The 26,018-nt window shown below is 43.3% G+C and overlaps 1 protein-coding gene and 1 pseudogene across 2 annotated transcripts in view; one reads left to right on the top strand and one right to left on the bottom strand.

The window, feature by feature from the left end:
* The window catches only part of dok4 (docking protein 4), a gene marked incomplete at its 3' end in the record, with an annotated part of 39,522 nt that extends 16,636 nt beyond the window's left edge, over window positions 1-22,886 (bottom strand). The window contains exon 1 of the mRNA XM_083662434.1: window positions 22,741-22,886. Within this exon, the coding sequence (XP_083518560.1) occupies window positions 22,741-22,806 (66 nt within the window). The 5' untranslated portion in view covers window positions 22,807-22,886. The remainder of the gene's footprint in view (window positions 1-22,740) is intronic.
* LOC310799849 overlaps window positions 1-26,018 on the top strand; it is a 449,550-nt pseudogene that overhangs the window by 419,574 nt on the left and 3,958 nt on the right. The gene's annotated exons all lie outside the window — the stretch shown is intronic.

The raw sequence follows: 26,018 nt of genomic DNA, 5'->3' as shown, positions 1-26,018 counted from the left end.
AAGAGACTGTGATGTTGGGCACTGTACAGCAGACACTTCAAGGATCAAGTGCATGTTGGATTCCGGCTGTGTGTGAACTAATATTAATTAATTAAATAATTAAAATATTAATTATTATCCATGAGTATATGAGCTTTTCAAACTGGCATGCAACTCTCTAAACCTAGTTGAGCTTATTGAGAGCCCTACCAGAGTCAACGCATCGAAGCCGAATAGTAACACTTAAGTATACAGCAATTGGTGTGTTTGCAAATGACATGAGTGACCATTGTGAAATTTGTTGTGTGAGAAACACCAAAATACCTCAATCCAAAGGCCTCACTGTTGTAAGACGCTGTTTTAAATACTTCACTGAACAAGCCTTTCAACTAGACCTGGCACCACTGAACTGGGATAGAAATGCACTGATTCAGCATCAGATTTAGCATCAAAGTTTTATAAGCCACTGGAGTAGACCATCATGTGACATCAAAGTTTTATAAGCCACTGGAGTAGACCATCATGTGACATCAAAGTTTTATAAACCACTGGAGTAGACCATCATGTGACATCAAAGTTTTATAAACCACTGGAGTAGACCATCATGTAACATCAAAGTTTTATAAACCACTGGAGTAGACCATCATGTAGCATCAAAGTGTTATAAACCACTGGAGTAGACCATCATGTGACATCAAAGTTTTATAAACCACTGGAGTAGACCATCATGTGACATCAAAGTTTTATAAGCCACTGGAGTAGACCATCATGTGACATCAAAGTTTTATAAACCACTGGAGTAGACCATCATGTGACATCAAAGTTTTATAAGCCACTGGAGTAGACCATCATGTGACATCAAAGTTTTATAAACCACTGGAGTAGACCATCATGTAGCATCAAAGTGTTATAAACCACTGGAGTAGACCATCATGTGACATCAAAGTTTTATAAACCACTGGAGTAGACCATCATGTGACATCAAAGTTTTATAAGCCACTGGAGTAGACCATCATGTGACATCAAAGTTTTATAAACCACTGGAGTAGACCATCATGTAGCATCAAAGTGTTATAAACCACTGGAGTAGACCATCATGTGACATCAAAGTTTTATTAACCACTGGAGTAGACCATCATGTGACATCAAAGTTTTATAAACCACTGGAGTAGACCATCATGTGACATCAAAGTTTTATAAACCACTGGAGTAGACCATCATGTGACATCAAAGTTTTATAAACCACTGGAGTAGACCATCATGTGACATCAAAGTGTTATAAACCACTGGAGTAGACCATCATGTGACATCAAAGTGTTATAAGCCACTGGAGTAGACCATCATGCAGCATCAAAGTTTTATAAACCACTGGAGTAGACCATCATGCAGCATCAAAGTGTTATAAGCCACTGGAGTAGACCATCATGTAACATCAAAGTTTTATAAGCCACTGGAGTAGACCATCATGTGACATCAAAGTTTTATAAGCCACTGGAGTAGACCATCATGTGACATCAAAGTTTTATAAACCACTGGAGTAGACCATCATGTAACATCAAAGTGTTATAAGCCACTGGAGTAGACCATCATGTGACATCAAAGTGTTATAAACCACTGGAGTAGACCATCATGTGACATCAAAGTGTTATAAGCCACTGGAGTAGACCATCATGTGACATCAAAGTTTTATAAGCCACTGGAGTAGACCATCATGTAACATCAAAGTTTTATAAGCCACTGGAGTAGACCATCATGTAGCATCAAAGTTTTATAAACCACTGGAGTAGACCATCATGTAACATCAAAGTGTTATAAGCCACTGGAGTAGACCATCATGTGACATCAAAGTTTTATAAACCACTGGAGTAGACCATCATGTGACATCAAAGTTTTATAAGCCACTGGAGTAGACCATCATGTGACATCAAAGTTTTATAAGCCACTGGAGTAGACCATCATGTGACATCAAAGTTTTATAAGCCACTGGAGTAGACCATCATGTGACATCAAAGTTTTATAAGCCACTGGAGTAGACCATCATGTGACATCAAAGTTTTATAAGCCACTGGAGTAGACCATCATGTGACATCAAAGTTTTATAAGCCACTGGAGTAGACCATCATGTAACATCAAAGTTTTATAAGCCACTGGAGTAGACCATCATGTAGCATCAAAGTTTTATAAACCACTGGAGTAGACCATCATGTAACATCAAAGTGTTATAAGCCACTGGAGTAGACCATCATGTGACATCAAAGTTTTATAAGCCACTGGAGTAGACCATCATGCAGCATCAAAGTTTTATAAGCCACTGGAGTAGACCATCATGCAGCATCAAAGTTTTATAAGCCACTGGAGTAGACCATCATGCAGCATCAAAGTTTTATAAGCCACTGGAGTAGACCATCATGCAGCATCAAAGTTTTATAAGCCACTGGAGTAGACCATCATGCAGCATCAAAGTTTTATAAGCCACTGGAGTAGACCATCATGCAGCATCAAAGTTTTATAAGCCACTGGAGTAGACCATCATGCAGCATCAAAGTTTTATAAACCACTGGAGTAGACCATCATGCAGCATCAAAGTTTTATAAGCCACTGGAGTAGACCATCATGCAGCATCAAAGTTTTATAAGCCACTGGAGTAGACCATCATGTGACATCAAAGTTTTATAAGCCACTGGAGTAGACCATCATGCAACATCAAAGTTTTATAAGCCACTGGAGTAGACCATCATGTGACATCAGAGTGTTATAAGCCACTGGAGTAGACCATCATGTAACATCAAAGTGTTATAAGCCACTGGAGTAGACCATCATGTGACATCAAAGTGTTATAAGCCACTGGAGTAGACCATCATGTGACATCAAAGTTTTATAAACCACTGGAGTAGACCATCATGTAACATCAAAGTTTTATAAACCACTGGAGTAGACCATCATGTGACATCAAAGTTTTATAAACCACTGGAGTAGACCATCATGTAACATCAAAGTGTTATAAGCCACTGGAGTAGACCATCATGTGACATCAAAGTGTTATAAACCACTGGAGTAGACCATCATGTGACATCAAAGTTTTATAAACCACTGGAGTAGACCATCATGTGACATCAAAGTTTTATAAACCACTGGAGTAGACCATCATGTAACATCAAAGTTTTATAAGCCACTGGAGTAGACCATCATGTAACATCAAAGTTTTATACGCCACTGGAGTAGACCATCATGTAACATCAAAGTTTTATAAACCACTGGAGTAGACCATCATGTAACATCAAAGTTTTATAAACCACTGGAGTAGACCATCATGTAACATCAAAGTTTTATAAGCCACTGGAGTAGACCATCATGTGACATCAAAGTTTTATAAGTCACTGGAGTAGACCATCATGTAGCATCAAAGTGTTATAAACCACTGGAGTAGACCATCATGTAACATCAAAGTGTTATAAGCCACTGGAGTAGACCATCATGTAACATCAAAGTGTTATAAGTCACTGGAGTAGACCATCATGTGACATCAAAGTTTTATAAGTCACTGGAGTAGACCATCATGTAGCATCAAAGTTTTATAAACCACTGGAGTAGACCATCATGTGACATCAAAGTGTTATAAGCCACTGGAGTAGACCATCATGTGACATCAAAGTTTTATAAACCACTGGAGTAGACCATCATGTAACATCAAAGTTTTATAAGTCACTGGAGTAGACCATCATAACATCAAAGTTTTATAACCCACTGGAGTAGACCATCATGTAACATCAAAGTTTTATAAGTCACTGGAGTAGACCATCATGTAACATCAAAGTGTTATAAGCCACTGGAGTAGACCATCATGTAACATCAAAGTTTTATAAACCACTGGAGTAGACCATCATGTGACATCAAAGTTTTATAAGCCACTGGAGTAGACCATCATGTGACATCAAAGTTTTATAAGCCACTGGAGTAGACCATCATGTGACATCAAAGTGTTATAAGCCACTGGAGTAGACCATCATGTAGCATCAAAGTGTTATAAGTCACTGGAGTAGACCATCATGTAACATCAAAGTGTTATAAGCCACTGGAGTAGACCATCATGTAGCATCAAAGTGTTATAAGTCACTGGAGTAGACCATCATGTAACATCAAAGTGTTATAAGCCACTGGAGTAGACCATCATGTGACATCAAAGTTTTATAAGCCACTGGAGTAGACCATCATGTGACATCAAAGTTTTATAAGTCACTGGAGTAGACCATCATGTAACATCAAAGTGTTATAAGCCACTGGAGTAGACCATCATGTAGCATCAAAGTGTTATAAGTCACTGGAGTAGACCATCATGTAACATCAAAGTGTTATAAGCCACTGGAGTAGACCATCATGTGACATCAAAGTGTTATAAGTCACTGGAGTAGACCATCATGTGACATCAAAGTTTTATAAGCCACTGGAGTAGACCATCATGTGACATCAAAGTTTTATAAGTCACTGGAGTAGACCATCATGTAACATCAAAGTTTTATAAGTCACTGGAGTAGACCATCATGTGACATCAAAGTTTTATAAGTCACTGGAGTAGACCATCATGTAACATCAAAGTGTTATAAGCCACTGGAGTAGACCATCATGTGACATCAAAGTTTTATAAGTCACTGGAGTAGACCATCATGTAACATCAAAGTTTTATAAGCCACTGGAGTAGACCATCATGTAACATCAAAGTGTTATAAGCCACTGGAGTAGACCATCATGTGACATCAAAGTGTTATAAGTCACTGGAGTAGACCATCATGTGACATCAAAGTTTTATAAGCCACTGGAGTAGACCATCATGTGACATCAAAGTTTTATAAGTCACTGGAGTAGACCATCATGTAACATCAAAGTTTTATAAGTCACTGGAGTAGACCATCATGTGACATCAAAGTTTTATAAGTCACTGGAGTAGACCATCATGTAACATCAAAGTGTTATAAGCCACTGGAGTAGACCATCATGTGACATCAAAGTTTTATAAGTCACTGGAGTAGACCATCATGTAACATCAAAGTTTTATAAGCCACTGGAGTAGACCATCATGTGACATCAAAGTGTTATAAGCCACTGGAGTAGACCATCATGTAGCATCAAAGTGTTATAAGTCACTGGAGTAGACCATCATGTAACATCAAAGTGTTATAAGCCACTGGAGTAGACCATCATGTAACATCAAAGTTTTATAAGTCACTGGAGTAGACCATCATGTAACATCAAAGTTTTATAAGCCACTGGAGTAGACCATCATGTAACATCAAAGTTTTATAAGCCACTGGAGTAGACCATCATGTGACATCAAAGTGTTATAAGTCACTGGAGTAGACCATCATGTGACATCAAAGTTTTATAAACCACTGGAGTAGACCATCATGTAGCATCAAAGTTTTATAAGTCACTGGAGTAGACCATCATGTGACATCAAAGTTTTATAAGTCACTGGAGTAGACCATCATGTGACATCAAAGTTTTATAAGTCACTGGAGTAGACCATCATGTGACATCAAAGTTTTATAAGTCACTGGAGTAGACCATCATGTAACATCAAAGTTTTATACGCCACTGGAGTAGACCATCATGTAACATCAAAGTTTTATAAACCACTGGAGTAGACCATCATGTAACATCAAAGTTTTATAAACCACTGGAGTAGACCATCATGTAACATCAAAGTTTTATAAGCCACTGGAGTAGACCATCATGTGACATCAAAGTTTTATAAGTCACTGGAGTAGACCATCATGTAGCATCAAAGTGTTATAAACCACTGGAGTAGACCATCATGTAACATCAAAGTGTTATAAGCCACTGGAGTAGACCATCATGTAACATCAAAGTGTTATAAGTCACTGGAGTAGACCATCATGTGACATCAAAGTTTTATAAGTCACTGGAGTAGACCATCATGTAGCATCAAAGTTTTATAAACCACTGGAGTAGACCATCATGTGACATCAAAGTGTTATAAGCCACTGGAGTAGACCATCATGTGACATCAAAGTTTTATAAACCACTGGAGTAGACCATCATGTAACATCAAAGTTTTATAAGTCACTGGAGTAGACCATCATAACATCAAAGTTTTATAACCCACTGGAGTAGACCATCATGTAACATCAAAGTTTTATAAGTCACTGGAGTAGACCATCATGTGACATCAAAGCGTTATAAGCCACTGGAGTAGACCATCATGTAACATCAAAGTTTTATAAACCACTGGAGTAGACCATCATGTGACATCAAAGTTTTATAAGCCACTGGAGTAGACCATCATGTGACATCAAAGTTTTATAAGCCACTGGAGTAGACCATCATGTGACATCAAAGTGTTATAAGCCACTGGAGTAGACCATCATGTAGCATCAAAGTGTTATAAGTCACTGGAGTAGACCATCATGTAACATCAAAGTGTTATAAGCCACTGGAGTAGACCATCATGTAGCATCAAAGTGTTATAAGTCACTGGAGTAGACCATCATGTAACATCAAAGTGTTATAAGCCACTGGAGTAGACCATCATGTGACATCAAAGTTTTATAAGCCACTGGAGTAGACCATCATGTGACATCAAAGTTTTATAAGTCACTGGAGTAGACCATCATGTAACATCAAAGTGTTATAAGCCACTGGAGTAGACCATCATGTAGCATCAAAGTGTTATAAGTCACTGGAGTAGACCATCATGTAACATCAAAGTGTTATAAGCCACTGGAGTAGACCATCATGTGACATCAAAGTGTTATAAGTCACTGGAGTAGACCATCATGTGACATCAAAGTTTTATAAGCCACTGGAGTAGACCATCATGTGACATCAAAGTTTTATAAGTCACTGGAGTAGACCATCATGTAACATCAAAGTTTTATAAGTCACTGGAGTAGACCATCATGTGACATCAAAGTTTTATAAGTCACTGGAGTAGACCATCATGTAACATCAAAGTGTTATAAGCCACTGGAGTAGACCATCATGTGACATCAAAGTTTTATAAGTCACTGGAGTAGACCATCATGTAACATCAAAGTTTTATAAGCCACTGGAGTAGACCATCATGTAACATCAAAGTGTTATAAGCCACTGGAGTAGACCATCATGTGACATCAAAGTGTTATAAGTCACTGGAGTAGACCATCATGTGACATCAAAGTTTTATAAGCCACTGGAGTAGACCATCATGTGACATCAAAGTTTTATAAGTCACTGGAGTAGACCATCATGTAACATCAAAGTTTTATAAGTCACTGGAGTAGACCATCATGTGACATCAAAGTTTTATAAGTCACTGGAGTAGACCATCATGTAACATCAAAGTGTTATAAGCCACTGGAGTAGACCATCATGTGACATCAAAGTTTTATAAGTCACTGGAGTAGACCATCATGTAACATCAAAGTTTTATAAGCCACTGGAGTAGACCATCATGTGACATCAAAGTGTTATAAGCCACTGGAGTAGACCATCATGTAGCATCAAAGTGTTATAAGTCACTGGAGTAGACCATCATGTAACATCAAAGTGTTATAAGCCACTGGAGTAGACCATCATGTAACATCAAAGTTTTATAAGTCACTGGAGTAGACCATCATGTAACATCAAAGTTTTATAAGCCACTGGAGTAGACCATCATGTAACATCAAAGTTTTATAAGCCACTGGAGTAGACCATCATGTGACATCAAAGTGTTATAAGTCACTGGAGTAGACCATCATGTGACATCAAAGTTTTATAAACCACTGGAGTAGACCATCATGTAGCATCAAAGTTTTATAAGTCACTGGAGTAGACCATCATGTGACATCAAAGTTTTATAAGTCACTGGAGTAGACCATCATGTAACATCAAAGTTTTATAAGTCACTGGAGTAGACCATCATGTGACATCAAAGTTTTATAAGTCACTGGAGTAGACCATCATGTAACATCAAAGTTTTATAAGCCACTGGAGTAGACCATCATGTGACATCAAAGTTTTATAAGCCACTGGAGTAGACCATCATGTGACATCAAAGTGTTATAAGCCACTGGAGTAGACCATCATGTGACATCAAAGTTTTATAAGTCACTGGAGTAGACCATCATGTAACATCAAAGTTTTATAAACCACTGGAGTAGACCATCATGTGACATCAAAGTTTTATAAGTCACTGGAGTAGACCATCATGCAGCATCAAAGTGTTATAAACCACTGGAGTAGACCATCATGTGACATCAAAGTTTTATAAGCCACTGGAGTAGACCATCATGTGACATCAAAGTTTTATAAGCCACTGGAGTAGACCATCATGTGACATCAAAGTTTTATAAGTCACTGGAGTAGACCATCATGTAACATCAAAGTTTTATAAACCACTGGAGTAGACCATCATGTGACATCAAAGTTTTATAAGCCACTGGAGTAGACCATCATGTGACATCAAAGTTTTATAAGCCACTGGAGTAGACCATCATGTGACATCAAAGTTTTATAAGCCACTGGAGTAGACCCTCATGCAGCATCAAAGTTTTATAAGCCAGAATTTCAATTTCCAACTTTTCTAACATTTCTCATCAAGGCAGGACAGCAACTATATGAGGAAAACAAATCAGAGGATGGAGGCCGGGAAATAAGTTTGGGATACTTCATCTTGAATCTGATGTTGAGAGGGGGTGATAACAAAAGCAATTGATTTTTTTTCTGAATGGTAATTGTAATATTTTATTCTCAAGTTGAGACGGAATTTGTCACACTACTCGTTAGCGGGGAAATAAATATAACATGTTTCCACCCAACACTGTTGAGGAAATAGCAGGGGTGGAGGAAGGGAAGACGACGACGACGACTGAAAACTGAATTACAGGCTGCAGGAGTGGTATGTATTACCAAGAAATTGTAATTGCGCGTGCACGCACACACACACACACACACACACACACATACACACACCCACACACGCACACACACACACACACACACACACACACACACACACACACACACACAGAGGCATTACACTTACCAACTGTAGTAAATTGACTTACAATTAAAAAGCTCATTAAATGTTGTCAAAGGAAAGACAGAGACACTGTGGGGAGGGAGGGAGGGAGGGAGGGAGGGAGGGAGGGGGCAGAGAGAGAATATAACAGATGACTACAGGGAGCGATAATGAGGCGGTAATGATGGCAGGAGGAACAAATACAAGACGTCGAGGTACGAGACTGCAGACGTGTGTGTGTGTGTGTGTGTGTGTGGGGGGGGGGGGGGGTCTGTGTGTGTGTGTGTGTGTGGGGGGGGGGGACCAGAAAGGAGTGGTTAGTGTAGAGAGCGATTTAAAGTGAGAATCAATCAATCAATAATCAATCAATGAATCAAGCATTGATTAATTGACAGGATATACAGTAGCACCTTTTGTGAAAGGTTGCAATGCAAGGTGCTTAACATTAGAAGTAAGAATAGTAGAGGACGTGATGAAACAAACGTGGAAATTGTAGAAATGACACAACATGAAGCATGAAGGTTACTTGTATACTAAAGCTGCACTTGACAGTTTTCACACATTGGCATTGGCATCGAGAGGTAACGGAATTTTGAGGACTTTAAGGAAAAATCCACCCTCAAACATTTAAAAATGTAAAAAACAAACAAGCTTTTGGTGATGAACCTCGCATTTCTGGGTCCATTTTGTTTGGTGCTGTATTTTGTCATACGTATAACTAGCTCACCTTGGATTGAAGGGAACAAAAAACATGCCCGTGTTTTCTGGGGGTTGTCAAAAGGCATTCTGGGAAATGTAGCTATAGCCGAGGACGAGGCGGGTTGCGAGAAAGCAGGATTGAGGATATATAGCCATATAGGCTAACAGTGTAAGTGTGACGAGAGAGGCAAGACAGCTAACACTTGTCATGATCATCTGGCGGTGTGCAGGTCCTGAGGGAATGGCAGGTTGCACACAGCGTGAGATGTTCCCAACCACATATGGGTAAAACCAGGAAGTCGCATGCAACACTGATGGATGGACTTTCACTTGCTCAGCCTAAAAACACGACTTAGATTGAAAATGATCATATTTTTTCATTAATTAAAGTGAACTCTTACTCTATGACACCTCATGTGAAAGCTAGGCTAAAACGGTGTGTTTAGCGTTAAGATTATATTTGAAGATGTCGGCAGTTTGTGAAAATGAGCGGAGGGGCAGAGAGAAATGGAGTTGGCGAGAGGGGGAGAGAGAGAGTGAGAGAGAGAGAGAGAGAGAGAGAGAGAGAGAGAGAGAGAGAGAGAGAGAGAGAGAGAGAGAGAGAGAGAGAGAGAGACCTACAGGTGAGGTAATTCACTCCTGGCTGGAAGGCCGTTTTTTTTCCCAGGGGAGCAATATGTCACCTCCGAGCCCCCGCTGTCACGGTAACCGCCTCCTCCCCCCCCCCCTCCCCCCCTCCCTCCTTATGCTGCCACACTGACCACACCATCCTGCTGCCACGGCAACACCATCCTGCTGAGTGCACACTTCTTCACCGGTCCATCTAACATGGACAGAAGGAGAGATGCTGTGTGTGTGTGTGTGCGTGTGTGTGTGTGTGTGTGTGTGTGTGTGTGTGTGTGTGTGTGTGTGTGTGTGTGTGTGTGTGTGTGTGTGTGTGTGTGTGTGTGGTCTCTCATAGGCTACATTCTGGGACAAATTTCTGGCTTCATCTCATATCATCTGAAAGAATATATCTGTAGTTAATGTCAGGATTGTAAAGGGTTAGGTATTATCTGGATAAAGTAGGTTAGGCTAGTGTGGGTAAGGCAACAGCAACCATTGATTTAGTGTTTGGCAAAAGACAAAACTATGATTAAAGGAACACTCCGCCCATTTTCAACCAGCTTTGTATCATTAGAACATCAGTAGTATATCAGAAAACTGTAAACGGTTTTGAAGTCTGTCATTTAATTTGACAGTTATTGAGTGTTAAAATCTGGACCAGTGACATCACTGGTCCACACTAACTCAAATGAATAACTCATTAACTCAAATCAACTCTCAATAACTGTCAAACTATTCATCATTCATCTAGTTTGACAGTTATTGAGAGTTGATTTGAGTTAATGAGTTATTAATTTGAGTTAGTGTGGACGAGTGATGTCACTGGTCCACACTTTAACACTCAATAACTGTCAAATTAAATGACAGACTTCAAAACCGTTTACAGTTTTCTGATATACTACTGATGTTCTAATGATACAAAGCTGGTTGAAAATTGGCGGAGTGTTCCTTTAAGGCTACACTGCCCAAAAATGACCCATCTCCACAAGCCATTTATTTAATTTAGAGAAAGTTGAGAAAAAAGTTGAGAAAAAAAGTAGACAAAAAATGGTCTCGTGCTCACCGACGGAGGAAAACCTCCTCAACCCTAGATATCAGTTGCACTCAAGCACACTCATGATGGGGCAGTCCAAAGATGTTTTGCACAATTTGTGCTGTTTCAACACAATGCATTTTGTTGGTGGGGGAAGAAGAATAAACATGGTCTTGTTGTATTCCGATATCCGATATTCTGATGCTACTCTTGCATCTAGTTGTCATTGGATTTTAATAGGCATAGACTCACTCTATGTCTGCTGAAATCTCTCCAAATCTCTCCAAATCTCTCTGCTATCTTTCTCTCTTTTTGGGACGAACTGCTAATGTAAGATGGACTTTTTTGCAATGTCATTTTTAATGATCCAACTACCACCCAACCCCCTACTCAGGGCTTTAGACTGTAAATCAGGTGCAAAGCTTTCAAATCACTCCACTGCTTTTTCTTATGATTTGGCATGAATTACCATGAGAATAGGCTACAGCTGTATGAGTGAATCATCATGTGTCTTTAGCCATTTCCAAACATGTTGCACACTAAAGTCTGCAGGCTGCAGCCAGGAATCACGGTGTTTACGCGAGGCAGACTTTTTAATTACATTTTTCAATGTAGACGACATCAGAGATCTATTTCAGAAAGCAATTCTCCGCTCCATCAAAAACCTTCAACGCATTATTTAGGCGATAAGGTGGGCTGGTGGCAATGTGCCCAAAAGTGTTACATCGCCCAAAAGCCGCCAGTCAAAATATATCCGACTAGTTTTCAATTTATTTCTCCCCACAAAAGTTATGTCTCGAATCTATAATGCAACGCTATCATCTTATTGCATGTTCACGATACAAGACAGACAGGCACTTGGCACTTGAGGAAATCGACGCATCTGGCCGTGAGTTTGCTCGTTTAATTAATTGATATGCATCAACGATTAATTAATATGCGTGAACATTAATAGCGGGCACCTGTCACACAATAGCCTAATGCAGCGCTATCGGGAAAAGAAACGATTCGACTTTCACTTGTTTACTCACCAATGTGGCTCTCTTCCAAATAATCCAGCCACATAACTACGTCCATTCATGAAAGTAAGTAAACCAGTTCTATACAACTGCCCAGAACAAGCACACTGATGACCACTGAGCAGCTACACTGGAGTCATTGGGGGTTAAGTGCCTTGCTCGGTGGCATCTTGACAGTAGCTCTTGAACCAGGCAAAAGCATTACCCTCCTCATTGGTATTGTGGCCACTACACCTGCCTTCCACAGGAGACCGGGGGTTCAATCCCCCAACAAGGAGGCGAGCTGCACAAACAAGTGCAACCTATTCCTCTCAGATCTGACACATCGTCCTCCCAACAGGACAGCCATCTCTGAGCGCGCGGGAAACCGAGACGGTGTTATAGCAGGCGCCGCTGGCATCCCTCTCTCTCTACCCGATTTCCCCACAGGCATCATTAAGGTTTGATCTGATCACATCTTAGCAGCTTCATTTACCTTTAGGCTATCACCACCGCCGCATGCTTTGCTAGCTTGCTGTTAGCGGTAGCGCTCAGTCACGACGGGTGCGTCTCGCATCTTCTAAAGCCTCCCAGTCTAATCGCAGCATGTGATTTCTTTCAGCGACGGTGGTTCCGTAATAGGGCAGGCAGGCGCTATTTCTGCCGATGACTTTGGCCCGCTCGTGTCCTGGAAAGGCAAGGTCAACGCTAATAGCTAGCGAGATAATGGTTTTGAGTGATCATTCGGGCAGTGGACCTATCACTGTGTGTGGTGGTGGAAAACGCTGTCTCAGGAGCCATTTCAAGATTTCCCATAACGACTCCATTGAGATGGTATCTGGTCGGCAGAACAGACCTGCGGGATGTGTTGCACGCCGCTGAGTAAAATGCTAATGCTTTGTTGATGGAAGCGTTATCGTTCTGTACAGTCTGGACAGCGTGGCATTATGGGTGAAGGTTATCACTCTGAGGTGTGGTGCATTCTCCTTTTCCCAGGAAATGAGTATTAAATGAGTATTGGATCACACAAATCTGCCAGGAAAGGCAGGGAATGTCACAGGCTTGGGCCAGTTTTTGATAATATCGAATATCGCTATATTTTCCCGAATATCGGAATTTTCGAAGATTTCAACGCTAGAGTGAAGCAACTGGTATCATATGAAACTATACGAATTAAGGCATGAAGTGGTACCAATGATGTCACGCTAGCTTGTCGAGAAGGAGGCTAAATAACGCTCCAAAGTCAGGATAATGTTGGCGAGGGAAAAACGACCATGGCCATTTTTAAACGGTTCCCTTGACCTGAATGACCTCTCACCTCACGATGTCTGGATGAGAATGGGTTGTATGGGTACCCAACATGGAGAATGTGGTACATCTCTCTTAGAGGAGATGATGATGATGATGATAATAGAATGATATTTTATAGGGATAGCGTATTAGCATCAAACGGGTTTAAACGTGAAGATTTAGTTGAAACTAAGTTGGTGCTGTGGTCAAATCATTCCAGCAGTTATTCCCATGTGACATGGATGCAGCATTAACCACAGGGAGACCCAGGGCAATGTACAGAGACCCAGGGCAATGTACAGAGACCCAGGGCAATGTGAGGCCCAGGGCAATGTACAGAGACCCAGGGCAATGTACAGGGCCAAGGGTGAATGTGTGCATACACTTATGTGTGGGTGTGTTCCAGTTCCCCGGCACAAAAACAGAACGTGGACAGACTGTTAAGGCCCGGCCCCACAGCACATTTAATGTACGTTGATGGCATATTACATGATATATATATAGGCCACCTTTCCAACATGCATCTTGTATCTGGATTGTGTCTACATCTGATTTAGCATGATTATAGTCTCTTAGAACAGACGAGTTGGCTTCCGCAATTTTCAAATGCTCTCGCCATACCGTCTGTACGTTAGACCCCCAGAACATGCACAAGGAGGAAGTAGTGAAAAAAACCTTCAGACCGGAAGGAAGTTCGACGGAATCTGACCAATCACGACACGCGTGTCGACGAAAAATATGTTCCCCCCGGAAACTTAAACCGATGCAGGTTGCTAATGCTAGCAGTGCTTTAGAATTACCATGGAAGCTACGCCGACGAAACCGGTGAAACCCTGATAGACGTAAACGATGTATCCACGGCTTGGAGGAACCTCGTGCAAGACGTGCACTTATTCCAGAGTTAAACGAAAGTGATGAGGTAAGTTGCTAACGTTACTGAGCTTATCGTTCGTCTTACTAATCAGCGTTAGCTAACGATAGCTACAGCAGTATACAGCTAGTTAGCTAATGTTAAATTCTGATTGGACGAATGAGCGGAAGTCCCGCCTTTCAACTTCCTCTTCCGTTTGGTGCATGATTCTCCCCCACGAAGTACAGACTGTATATAGCTGCATCTGCCGGATGTAGATAAGACAGTCTGTTTTAAGAGACTAGCATGATTACATTTACACCTGACATTAAAAATGCCTCTCTGGGTCTACACACTGAATTTAATGTTCTCTTTCCTTCAGCAAAACACAGATGGCCGCCCACCACATCACTTACACTTTTAATATGTCCACCGATTAAAACGGACAGTAAACACCTTGTCTCACTTGTTCCACTGCTGACAAATTTGTGCGCCTAATGATTTGGGTGGATAATACACCAGGGTCTGATCTGATGCATTTTTGATTCATCTGAACACAAACCAATTGGCCAAGAAGAGTCGTATGTTTATTCCAGGGGGAAAGAGAGTCGAGAGTTTGACTGAAGGAACTAGGGATGGGACCGATCCGATCCAATATCGGTATCGGGTGCCGATACTGACATAATTCACGAATCGGATCGGAATTGGGGGGAAAAAAGAAATATATATATATACTATATATATATATATTTGCAATTCCAGCGCGGGCCGCACAGGGGGCGCTGGCCGTAATTTGCCCATGTATAATAGTATCCTTCTTTGCCTTGTATATTTTCTTAATTTTGTCTGCTTTTTGCAAGGTATATTTGAAAAAAAAAAAATCTTTAATTGGCCAAATCTTTGCCTATACTGTATATTCAAGAAAAATAGCGGTATCGGAATAATATCGGTATCGGCAGATATCCAAATTCAGGTATCGGAATCGGATCGGAAGTGAAAGAATGTGGATCGGTGCATCCCTAGAAGGAACATAGGCGAGCGAGGAGGTGGATTGTGGGAGTCGTGTGGAAAAATGTGCAGGTAGCTTCACAATCAAAGGTCATTTGCACTTACTTTTTTTTAATGAGATACGCCTCAATAAAGAACATGATTGGTAGAAAACGAGGGAGCTAGCAGAAGGGTGGATGTGTTGGGGTGGTTGTAGTAGGTGGAGGTGGAGGTGGTGAAGGTCACACCGCCTGCAGCTGGAGCGGCGTGTGTGGGAGGAGGAGAGGTCTGAAGATCTGGGAGCTCCGGCTATACGGAACAGTCTAACCTATTGGTCTCAGAGGACTGGTTACCTAATGATGCCTTCAGGGCCTCATCAGCATGGAAGAAACATTTACAGGTTCCTCACACTGAATGGGGGGGGGGGGGTCTGTACAGTACGTGATGTGGCCACCGGGTGAATATGAGATCAGAGTGAGGCTGGGGGAGTGGGACACACTGCAGCACCGAACAGAGTGTGGAAAGAGCGGACAAGGTCTGAGCAATATATTGCTAGGAGAAATATGACGTGCTTTGCACACTCGGTTCCAGCATGTCGCCTGCAGCTCGCACACTGAGCGGCTTATTATACTAGTGAAATATCGTGATACAGTATTTTCTTTCTTCCGATTTCCCCCCATTTTCTCCCCAATTGTACTTGGCCAATTTCCCCCCGCTGCTCCACCCTCTTGCCAATCTGGGGAGAGCCGTAGACTAGCACCATGCTTCCTCCGACACATGCCGCTTCTTTTCACCTGACAGCGGGAAGCTTCACCGGCAGGACGTACTGTAGCACGTGGGAGGATCACGCTATTCCCACCAGTTCCCTTCCGCACAAACAGGCGCCCCCCGACCGACCAGAGGAGGCGCTAGTGCAGCGACCAGGACACATACCCTTAATCCGGCTTCCCCACCCGCAGATACAGCCGGTCGTGCCTGTATGGATGCCCGACCAAGCCGGAGGTAACATGGGGGCATGAACCTGCGCCCTCATGTTGGTAGGCACTAGGCAGGGAATCTACCGCTACACTACCTGCACGCAATATCATGATACAGTATAAGGGGACATTCATAGCAAAAGCGTTTTTGGAGCTGCCAGCGTCTTTCTGCAATTCATTCTCTATGTAAGGACATGCTAAACGTGCTCCTCTTTTAATGAACGCACCTGGCGTTTAAACGCTGGGTGGCGTCTCGTCTTTTTGGAGGAGCGCTGTGGGCGTTTTAAAGCTGAAAAAAGTTGAACATTAGAGGAAAAGCGCGCTGCTCGTCTTTTTACTCCTCCTACATTTTCTCCTCCCAGAGGGACCTTCAACCTCCGCTGCTGCCAGAATTGGCAATAATCTGGCTTTCGTGTTGACAGTGAACAACATCAAACAGACAAAACCAGCTGGCTACCGTCCGTGTGGTCGTTGTGTTCTGATCTGTACTGCACGCGACTGCAGGGGGAAATAAAACGAAGCGCAAAAAAACGCTCCGTGCGCGGTGTTTTGTGCACAATGGAAGCGCCCTCGACATGATTTTCATAGCGTTATGACTGAAAAAAAAAACGCTTTTGGTGTGAATGTCCCCTTAGGCTAGATATCGATCTGATGTTGAAAATAAGCCATGTAAATTGTGGCCCTAATCGGGCCTAAAAGTCCGCTGGTAGCTGGCAAACAAAAGCTGCCGTCTCCGCCTCTGCACCCCTTCAATGGAACCCTCTTATCTAGCACGTTCGCCAGCAGCTGAGGTGACTAACTCTTATGCTTGTTTGGCTTTTGTTGTGAAGCTTATCTTCTTATCTTACTTATATCTCTGTTGGGTAAACACAGAGAACACTGGAGGTCTCAGAAGTGATATCCTCCATCTTGTCTCACCTACAATATTTTCACCAGTTCTCACCTCTGGCTTTACTGTACTGTGCCTTTGCGGATCCTGCAAAACCGCCAGATCGACTCTCGCCCATGTTAATAGATGGGCGATACATGATGCGGTACGGAAAAATGATGCACCTGTTCTATTTTTGTCGGATCTCGCATACGTCTGACAGATGACATGAGTGCGGGTCTGTTCGCTGCCGTACCTGTCTCCGGAGGCGGTGTACATTAGCCCTGAGTCTTCTGGGACTCCAGGGTGTTAGGGTAGGTGTGGTCTTTTAAAAGGTATTACAGATAAGTATCAGAAACAGATTAATTTAAAATATTGTTTTTTTTGTTGCTTATCTATGTATGGCTGCATGATTCATTGCTCTACTGAAATGTAGCCGTTACTGCTCGCACGTCATGGAAATCATGTTCCTTAATTGCTTGTAGGCAAGTATATCTTTTTACAAATGTGCCAAATAATTGATAAGCACAGCCCTCCCCATATTCAAATGTACACTAACTTGTCTGGTTCAAAGACAGTGTCACCTACTGATCACAATGTTGCAAAAGAATGGAAAGTAAAGGTGCGTTCACAGCGACCTATTAATGTTTTTCGCTGGCATCGAGGTTACATACAAAGTCAATGCAAACGAGCGATTGAGCGTATATTGAAGAAGAATAATCGCTGGGCGTCCGTACGACAGAGACAGAGCGATAGGGCGAAAAGTCGCTCGTCGCGTGAGATGAAATATCCCAACTCGAGCGAAATTTCGCTAGCATCAGTGCTCCCTGTTCAACGCTGATTGGCTGCCATGTGAGAGTGAGTCAAGGATCACACTGGCTTGGAACAAACCGCTGGTTTATTGTGTGGCAACAAACCGCATTGACAGGCTGACAGCTGACATGAAGTGAAGTCTGTACTACCGGTATAGAGCTCGCGTCAGGAGCACGCTAGTCTCTTAGAACAGACGAGTTGGCTTCCGCAATTTTCAAATGCTCTCGCCATACCGTCTGTACGTTAGACCCCCAGAACATGCACAAGGAAGTAGTGAAAAAAACCTTCAGACCGGAAGGAAGTTCGACGGAATCTGACCAATCACGACACGCGTGTCCACGAAAAATATGTTCCCCCCGGAAACTTAAACCGATGCAGGTTGCTAATGCTAGCAGTGCTTTAGAATTACCATGGAAGCTACGCCGACGAAACCGGTGAAAGAAGACCCTGATAGACGTAAACGATGTATCCGCGGCTTGGAGGAACCTCGTGCAAGACGTGCACTTATTCCAGAGTTAAACGAAAGTGATGAGGTAAGTTGCTAACGTTACTGAGCTTATCGTTCGTCTTACTAATCAGCGTTAGCTAACGATAGCTACAGCAGTATACAGCTAGTTAGCTAATGTTAAATTCTGATTGGACGAATGAGCGGAAGTCCCGCCTTTCAACTTCCTCTTCCGTTTGGTGCATGATTCTCCCCCACGAAGTACAGACTGTATATAGCTGCATCCACCGGATGTAGATAAGACAGTCTGTTTTAAGAGACTAGGAGCACGCTGATAGGCTTAGCTTGTAAACAACTACGGTGGCTCAGAGTGGACAAACATCATGACATTGCATAACGTTATAGCCCCCAGATGTCCGTCAATTCGTGTGCCTGTTGACGAGCGATTTAAACTCAGCGATTCCAAAGGGTTGAATCGAGCGACAGAGAGAAAAATAAATATCTCGGTGTGAACACAGCTTAAGTATCTCATGGCTCAGTGTGTGGAATGCACTGTCAGCATACGTGTTAGTAGCAGTGTGGGAAAGGCCTATGTGAGCACTTGTGTCTACTGTCTAGCCTCCATACGCATGCATATTAAAACCCTTTCCACCCTGGAGGCATTACTGGGTGAAGGCAGGTTGGGGGGGGGGGTTTGTTGTTTAAAACTCCATTTCCACATCCAGGGCCTGATCGATCACATTATTGATCTCATCAATAGCAGCATCGCACAGTATTATAGCCAGGGTAAAAAACCAAAACCAGGTAACGGTAAATAGACCGAGTGTTTACTAACTCCAGGGCTCCCAGGGTGCAGCAGTGCCTCCGGAGGTCGGTTTAATTCAGTGCGCATTTGGGACCTTGCACGTCTCTGGGTTTTTCCTTCGGCTCTGTTGTTCCTAGCGAGATAGATCAAGTGTGACTTTGGTGTTCTATCTACGCAGCCTTGAGGAGGACCTCAGCTGTGCGAGGGCTTTCTGCCCTTAAGGAGCCAGAGGGAGAACTCAGATACCCATCTCTCTCCACCTCTGTCTCTTCATATTTATGCCCTCTGTCTCTGTCTCACCCCTGGGATTCCTGCAGAGCTGTCTGAACGCACTGGGGCGAGGCTGCTAGGCACCCGAGGTATTTGCAGGTTTCCAAAAGCAATGACTTTTTAAGAGCTTTATAATGCTGCTACGTGGAATTAAATCCGAGACTTACGTGAGAAAACAAAAAGAACCAAAGCGAAGCGAGACCTATTTTACGATCGAACATAAAGCTACTGAAAAGTTATGAAACTATAGAATAAGAAAAAGGTCAGCAGGACATAAATTTGTGCAGAGACATGAAGTTGTGTTTTAGTGAAGCAGATTCATCACAAATGCATGCACGGGCCCGAGAGCAAGGAAAACTGGCTAAAAAGACAGCGAAAGAAAAAGGGCAGAGAGAGAGAGAGACAGAGAGAGAGGGCGAGAGAGGTGAGACTGAAAGAAACGGGGAAGAGAGAGAGAACTAGATAATGAGGCAGAAGTGCAAGAATGAGATGGGAGAATGCAGAGTGCAGACACACACACACACACACACGCACGCACACACACACGCACGCACGCACGCACACACACACACACACACACACACACACACAGTCCCGAGGAAAGAAACAGGGAGATAAAGCCACCAGGGGAATGTGAATGAGGGGGGGCAGGGGACAAAGACAGAGTAGCTAGTGTTTAAAAACAAAACAAGAAAAAGAGATGTGACCATAATCAATAGAGAGAGAGAGAGAGAGAGAGAGGGAGAGGGAGAGAGAGAGAGAGAGAGGGGGGGAGAGAGAGAGAGAGAGAGAGAGAGAGGGAGAGGGAGAGAGAGAGGGGGAGAGAGAGAGAGAGAGAGAGAGAGGGAGAGGGAGAGAGAGAGGGGGAGAGAGAGAGAGAGAGAGAGAGAGAGGGGAGAGAGAGAGAGGGGGGGGGAGGTAAAAGCTTGCCAAGTTGGCCTCAGTCCGCCACACAGACACATTAGGGCCATTGACTCATATTTGATCAGATTTGTTGATTCAGTATTATAACTGTGATTCACTATTGTAGAACTGCCTGCATGGAGAAATAATAGTGCTGAGACCGATGAGAACAATATATGCATTCTTCTACATTCTTTAATTGGGGTCATTCTGAACTAGCAATCTTGCAGGGTGGAGAGGGGATTTATGACACCAGGGAGGGGGGAGGGGGGGGGGATTTATGACATCACTGATGACGTCACAATGTTCCGTCACGTAAAACGTGACTAACAGACATCGCCAGCCCACCTAGGCAATTTTATTATAGGATCGAAAATGGGTCATGATTTTCTAATTTTCAAAGTCATTAAATTACATTATATGAAAAAAATAGTTTATGCGACAAAAAGCATACCCCCCCCCCCTACACCCCCCCCCCCCCCCAGCGCCTCTATTGGGGCTAACCTAAACCAGACTAGGTAGCTGGATTTAAAACTAGCTAGTGTGTCCATATTTGCTTGCTAGTAGTAAACAGCTAGGGCAAATATTTCCCCCCCAATTCTTTATCCCATTTTTATCCCCCGTTAGTCCAAATTTTAATTTATTTATCCTGGTTGCTCCTCCACCCTCTGTCAATCTGGGGAGAGCCGAAACTGGCTCCATGCTTCCTCCGAGACATGGGCAGTTAGCCAGCCGCTTCTTTTCACCTGACAGGGGAAGCTTCACCGGTAGGACATAGCACGTGGGAGGATCACGCTATTCCAACAACGAGTTCCCCTCCCTCCGAACAGGCGCCCCGAACAACCAGAGGAGGAACCACTTCAGCGACCAGGATATTGCATGTTTTGATGAGGGGGTTCCTATATGAAGGAAACCCCCGGGGGGCACGGGGGGAGAACATGCAAACTCCACACAGAAAGGCCCTTTTGACGACCCCATCCGGGCGGCGGGCACTCGAGGACATGCGGACGGGCACGCACTCCTTCAGCGCTCACAGCGTCCCAGGTGGGAATCGAACCCAGGACCTTCTAGCTGTGAGGCGACAGCGCTTACCACTGCACCACCATGCGTCTCAGCAATCTACATTATTTACAGAAGGCCATTTTATCTACTATTAACTGAGCAGAAACTTCCGGACGAGAAACTTTTTTTCTCAGTATTATCCTAAATGGTGAGTTCATGCTGAAATGGCAATTTCATCGCTGAGCGAAATAAATATCGCCGTCCGTTCACTCAGCTGTGGGAGCGGCGATAGCGGAGGACACAGGTATTTGGAGCGGCGACAGCGGAGGAGACGGCTATTTGAAGTGAGCCGGGCGAACAGAGCCTGACCCAAATTGATTTGCGCTCATTTCCATAATATGAGTCATGCAGAAAAGAGAAAGAAAGGTTGAAGCCCAACTGCCAATTCCATTTGAATGTGACTCACGCTTGCTGAAAAATTTGCATTTCCTATGCAGAGGTAGACGACGTACACCGAACGGATCGCTAACAGTCTCAGGAGACGTTTAACGAGAGCCTCACGCACCAGGCGACGAGGAGGCACACCCTGCACAAACGCATCCATCTTAACGAGTCTGACGTCTTCCAATCTCACTTTTCTCTGCCAAAAGCTGTTTTTCCAATCAATCAATTTGATTTGGGGATTTTCTTGAATTAAAGGAACACTCCGCCCATTTTCAACCAGCTTTGTATCATTAGAACATCAGTAGTATATCAGAAAACTGTAAACGGTTTTGAAGTCTGTCATTTAATTTGACAGTTATTGAGTGTTAAAGTGTGGACCAGTGACATCACTGGTCCACACTAACTCAAATTAATAACTCATTAACTCAAATCAACTCTCAATAACTGTCAAACTAATAGTTTGACAGTTATTGAGAGCTTTATTGTGCCTTGTTTCAAAATATAATAATGCGAAGAAGGCATTATTCATAATAGTAATAATTCAAATCAGGTGCAAGGCATTTTACTGAGGCCGGTGAGATGAAAGGAAGGGAATGTAAGAAAAAACAAACATCAAAAGCCATTTCCAGACATGGGTAGTAGCCCTTTGTTATGCTAATAATGCTAACGTTATGTATCTCTCCCGGGTTGTGACCAGAGTCTTGCCTGGATTGTCATTAACCCCGTGTTGACTGACTTGGTGTGAACTGACACAAAGCGGTAGTAACACTCACCCCCAGCTTGCGGCTGCGCATGCGTACGTAGCCCTGCTTGACGATGTCGTTGAAGTTGGAGGCCATCTTGGGAAGGGGCGAGACCTGCTGGCCGTCGCCGTGGAGACCATCCAGACCTTCCTTCACCTTCTTCTATCAATCCTTCACTTTCCCGTCCCTCCCTCTCTCTCTCTCTCTCTCCCCCTACCTCTCTCTATCTCTCTCACTCTATCCCCCAACTCTCTCTACTCCTTCATTGAGTTACCTCCCTCCCTCCCTCCCTCCCTCCTCTCCCCCTCCTACTCTCTCTCCTCTTGTGCTATTTAGTTATCTGAAAACCCTCCTCTGCTTGATGGTTATCCTCTATAGGACGGGTGTTCCCTCATCCCTGAGAAGCAGAAAAACAGAGAGAGATAAAGAGACACACAGAGAGAGAGAGACATAGAGAGAGAGAGACATAGAGAGAGAGAGAGGGAGGGGGGGGGGATGGATATATATATTATTCATTGAAGTGTGAGGAGAACAACATTATCTTCCATTATTCATGCTGGTGGCAGACACTGTTATTGAGGGCAAGTACGGCTGCTTGTCACATGTCAATGTGCTGTAATGTAGGCCAGAGCCGTGTAGATAGAAGAGTCGCGACATCTCTATTCACTCCAATGGACCCGTTTTTTTAAATCTCAAGAGTTCCAGGAAGTAAGGTCCTGGATTAAGCAGCACTGTCGAGTTGCAGCTAAATGGACAGTTTGTGTTGTACTTTGAACGTTTTTTGTTGTTTTTTTAATCAAATTGTACATTATCAGCTTTATTTTAGCATTCAAAAGTAGTGCGAGACCCTTTTCTGGCTGTTCATTGGCTACTGAGTCACGCATGTGTGTGTGTGTGTGTGTGTGTGTGTGTGTGTGCGTGCGTGCGTGCGGCGTGCGTGTGTGTGTGTGTGTGTGTGTGTGTGAGATCCTCTTCTCTTGATCTCTTTAGTTGCCCTCTCCTGTATTCACTGTTTGGTTTTACGGTGGAACAGAAGAATTAGAAGAAGCACATCCGAGGATTCATTTGAACTGGATGACGGAGGTAAATAGATCGCTCATATTCTCGGTGCCTCTATAATATAATAAGCATATGAGCCGCTGTGCGTCGGGAAATAATCTACTGTATATACAGGACATAAATACAGGCATTTCACATGCCCCGTTTTCCTCGTTTTCAGGTCGCAGTTCAGAATAAATGATCGTTTCAGCAAGTAATATCAAACCGAACTTGTCAGGGTGACTTAAAAATCATATTTAAAGCTAGAATTACAGACCAGGGTGTAAAAAAACTGAATTCTCCTTTAAGTTAAGTTTCTGTTTTGTGGAGGGGTTCCTATATGAAGGAAACCCCCAGGGGACACGGGGAGAACATGCAAACTCCGCACAGAGAGGCCCTTTTGGCGACCCCACCCGGACGGTGGGCGCTCAAGGACATGCAGACGGGCACGCACTTCTTCAGCGCTCACAGGGTCCCAGATGGGAATCGAACCCAGGACCTTCTAGCTGTGAGGCGACAGCGCTTACCACCGTGCCCCCTCTAAGTTTTTGTTAAGTTTCTGTTTGATCTTAGTTTAATCTGCCAATGATCTTGATAATCATGGCGCAGACGCTTATTGAAGATTAGTGCATCTGTACATGAAAGGCCATGATAGGTTAAAGAAGAAGTAGCACAAAGCCATTTTCTAATCAGTGTCTGGGTCCCCGTCGTGCCATGCCGCTGCTATCCAGAGCCAAATTAGCATTTCAAACATCCTGGATCTCCTTATCTTCTCCTTTCAGTATTCCTCATATCCCTGCAGATATCACATCCAAGTACTTATTCAACAGCACAGTGCAGATCCAACTGGAGAGTATTTGAAACCAAAATGTTTTGGACAACCAGTGTAGTATTGATCAATTCTACAATCAAATAAAATAAAAACTAAACTGCATCATCATATCCAGATCATTTTTATGTCACGGCCACTCTATGTATGTGTCTGTCCCCCCGAGAGAAAGAAAGAAAGAAAGAAAGAAAGAAAGAAAGAAAGAAAGAAAGAAAGAAAGAAAGAAAGAAAGAAAGAAAGAAAGAGAGGCCAGGTCACTAGGGGCCGAGCAGGCTGAGTGGCCAGGTCGCCGATGATGTCATACATGGCCAGGGCGCTGATGATGTCATACAGTTCTAGCTCAGTTCTTCATTTATACAGGTGATCTGAAAATAGGAAGGTAAACTATCTGCCTCATTTGAAAGAGGTTACCACTATGCCCCAGTACCGGTACCTGCAATTCGGAACCGGTACCCAACAGTACAGTAGGTACCTTTTTTTGCTACTTTACTCTCTCCGTAATAACAAAAATGTAATTTCAGTTGTGAAAATAAAAAAAGCATAATAATTAAAGAAAAACACAAACTTCTTAATGTCAACATTATTTATTTCGATTAGAACATTGTTATTTTAGATGGCAAAATGTTACACACCAAACAAAATAAAAAACCCTCCCAACCTCCCTTTCCCCTCCCAAAAGCTGTCCCTACAAACTTCTAACCTGTCAGTCAGCACTGGTGCGTATAGTGTGAGGAGAGGAAGTCTCTCTAGCAGTACAGTTATCTCCAACAATAACTTATCCAACTAGCTAGCGTTGATTATAATTACATGAACATGTGGATGAAGTTGTCGATGCCGTTACGTCGTCCATAGAGTTGGGGTGTTTTCACATAATAGTCTTCTTAAAGTGAGCCTCGGTCTGGGAGACAGACACCATCTCTATAGGCTTAAAACGTTCCTCTTTGATCAAGCTTACAGTTAGGCCTGGCTCACCAGCCCCTAGTTCCTGTATGCTGCTTGCTATAGGCCGTTTTTCTTCTTTCTGATGATGATGATGATGATGTCATTGTGGGGCATGACAGTGGGTATGACATCATCAGGGATGATCACTGGCTACCACTCGACGATGGTGGCGTTTTTTCGTACTACAATAGGGTGGCGTTCTGAGCGTGCTGCGGTTGATGCGCGGTGGTTTGTGGGTCGTCGCGACGCCGGCAGCCATTAGGTTAGCTTAGGTGACAGCATGGAGTTTAATCGTGGCTGTACTTGCCCCAGATGTGCAGGAGGATGACAGAGGCGATGAAGAGCACACTCATCACCAGCACTGCTATGGGCCCGACTTTGAACCCTTGCGAGTCCTCTGTGTAGAAGCTCCATATGCCCCCGCTGCCTGCCGTTCTGCTCCTGCCAGCGCCGGCACCTTTCCTCTGTCTGACCGTGGAGACTGCTACCGCTGGTCCGG

This window comes from Poromitra crassiceps, assembly GCF_964638095.1.
Source record: "Poromitra crassiceps genome assembly, chromosome: 28".
Classification (NCBI taxonomy): domain Eukaryota; kingdom Metazoa; phylum Chordata; class Actinopteri; order Beryciformes; family Melamphaidae; genus Poromitra; species Poromitra crassiceps.
This window is presented reverse-complemented; position numbering and strand designations above follow the sequence as displayed.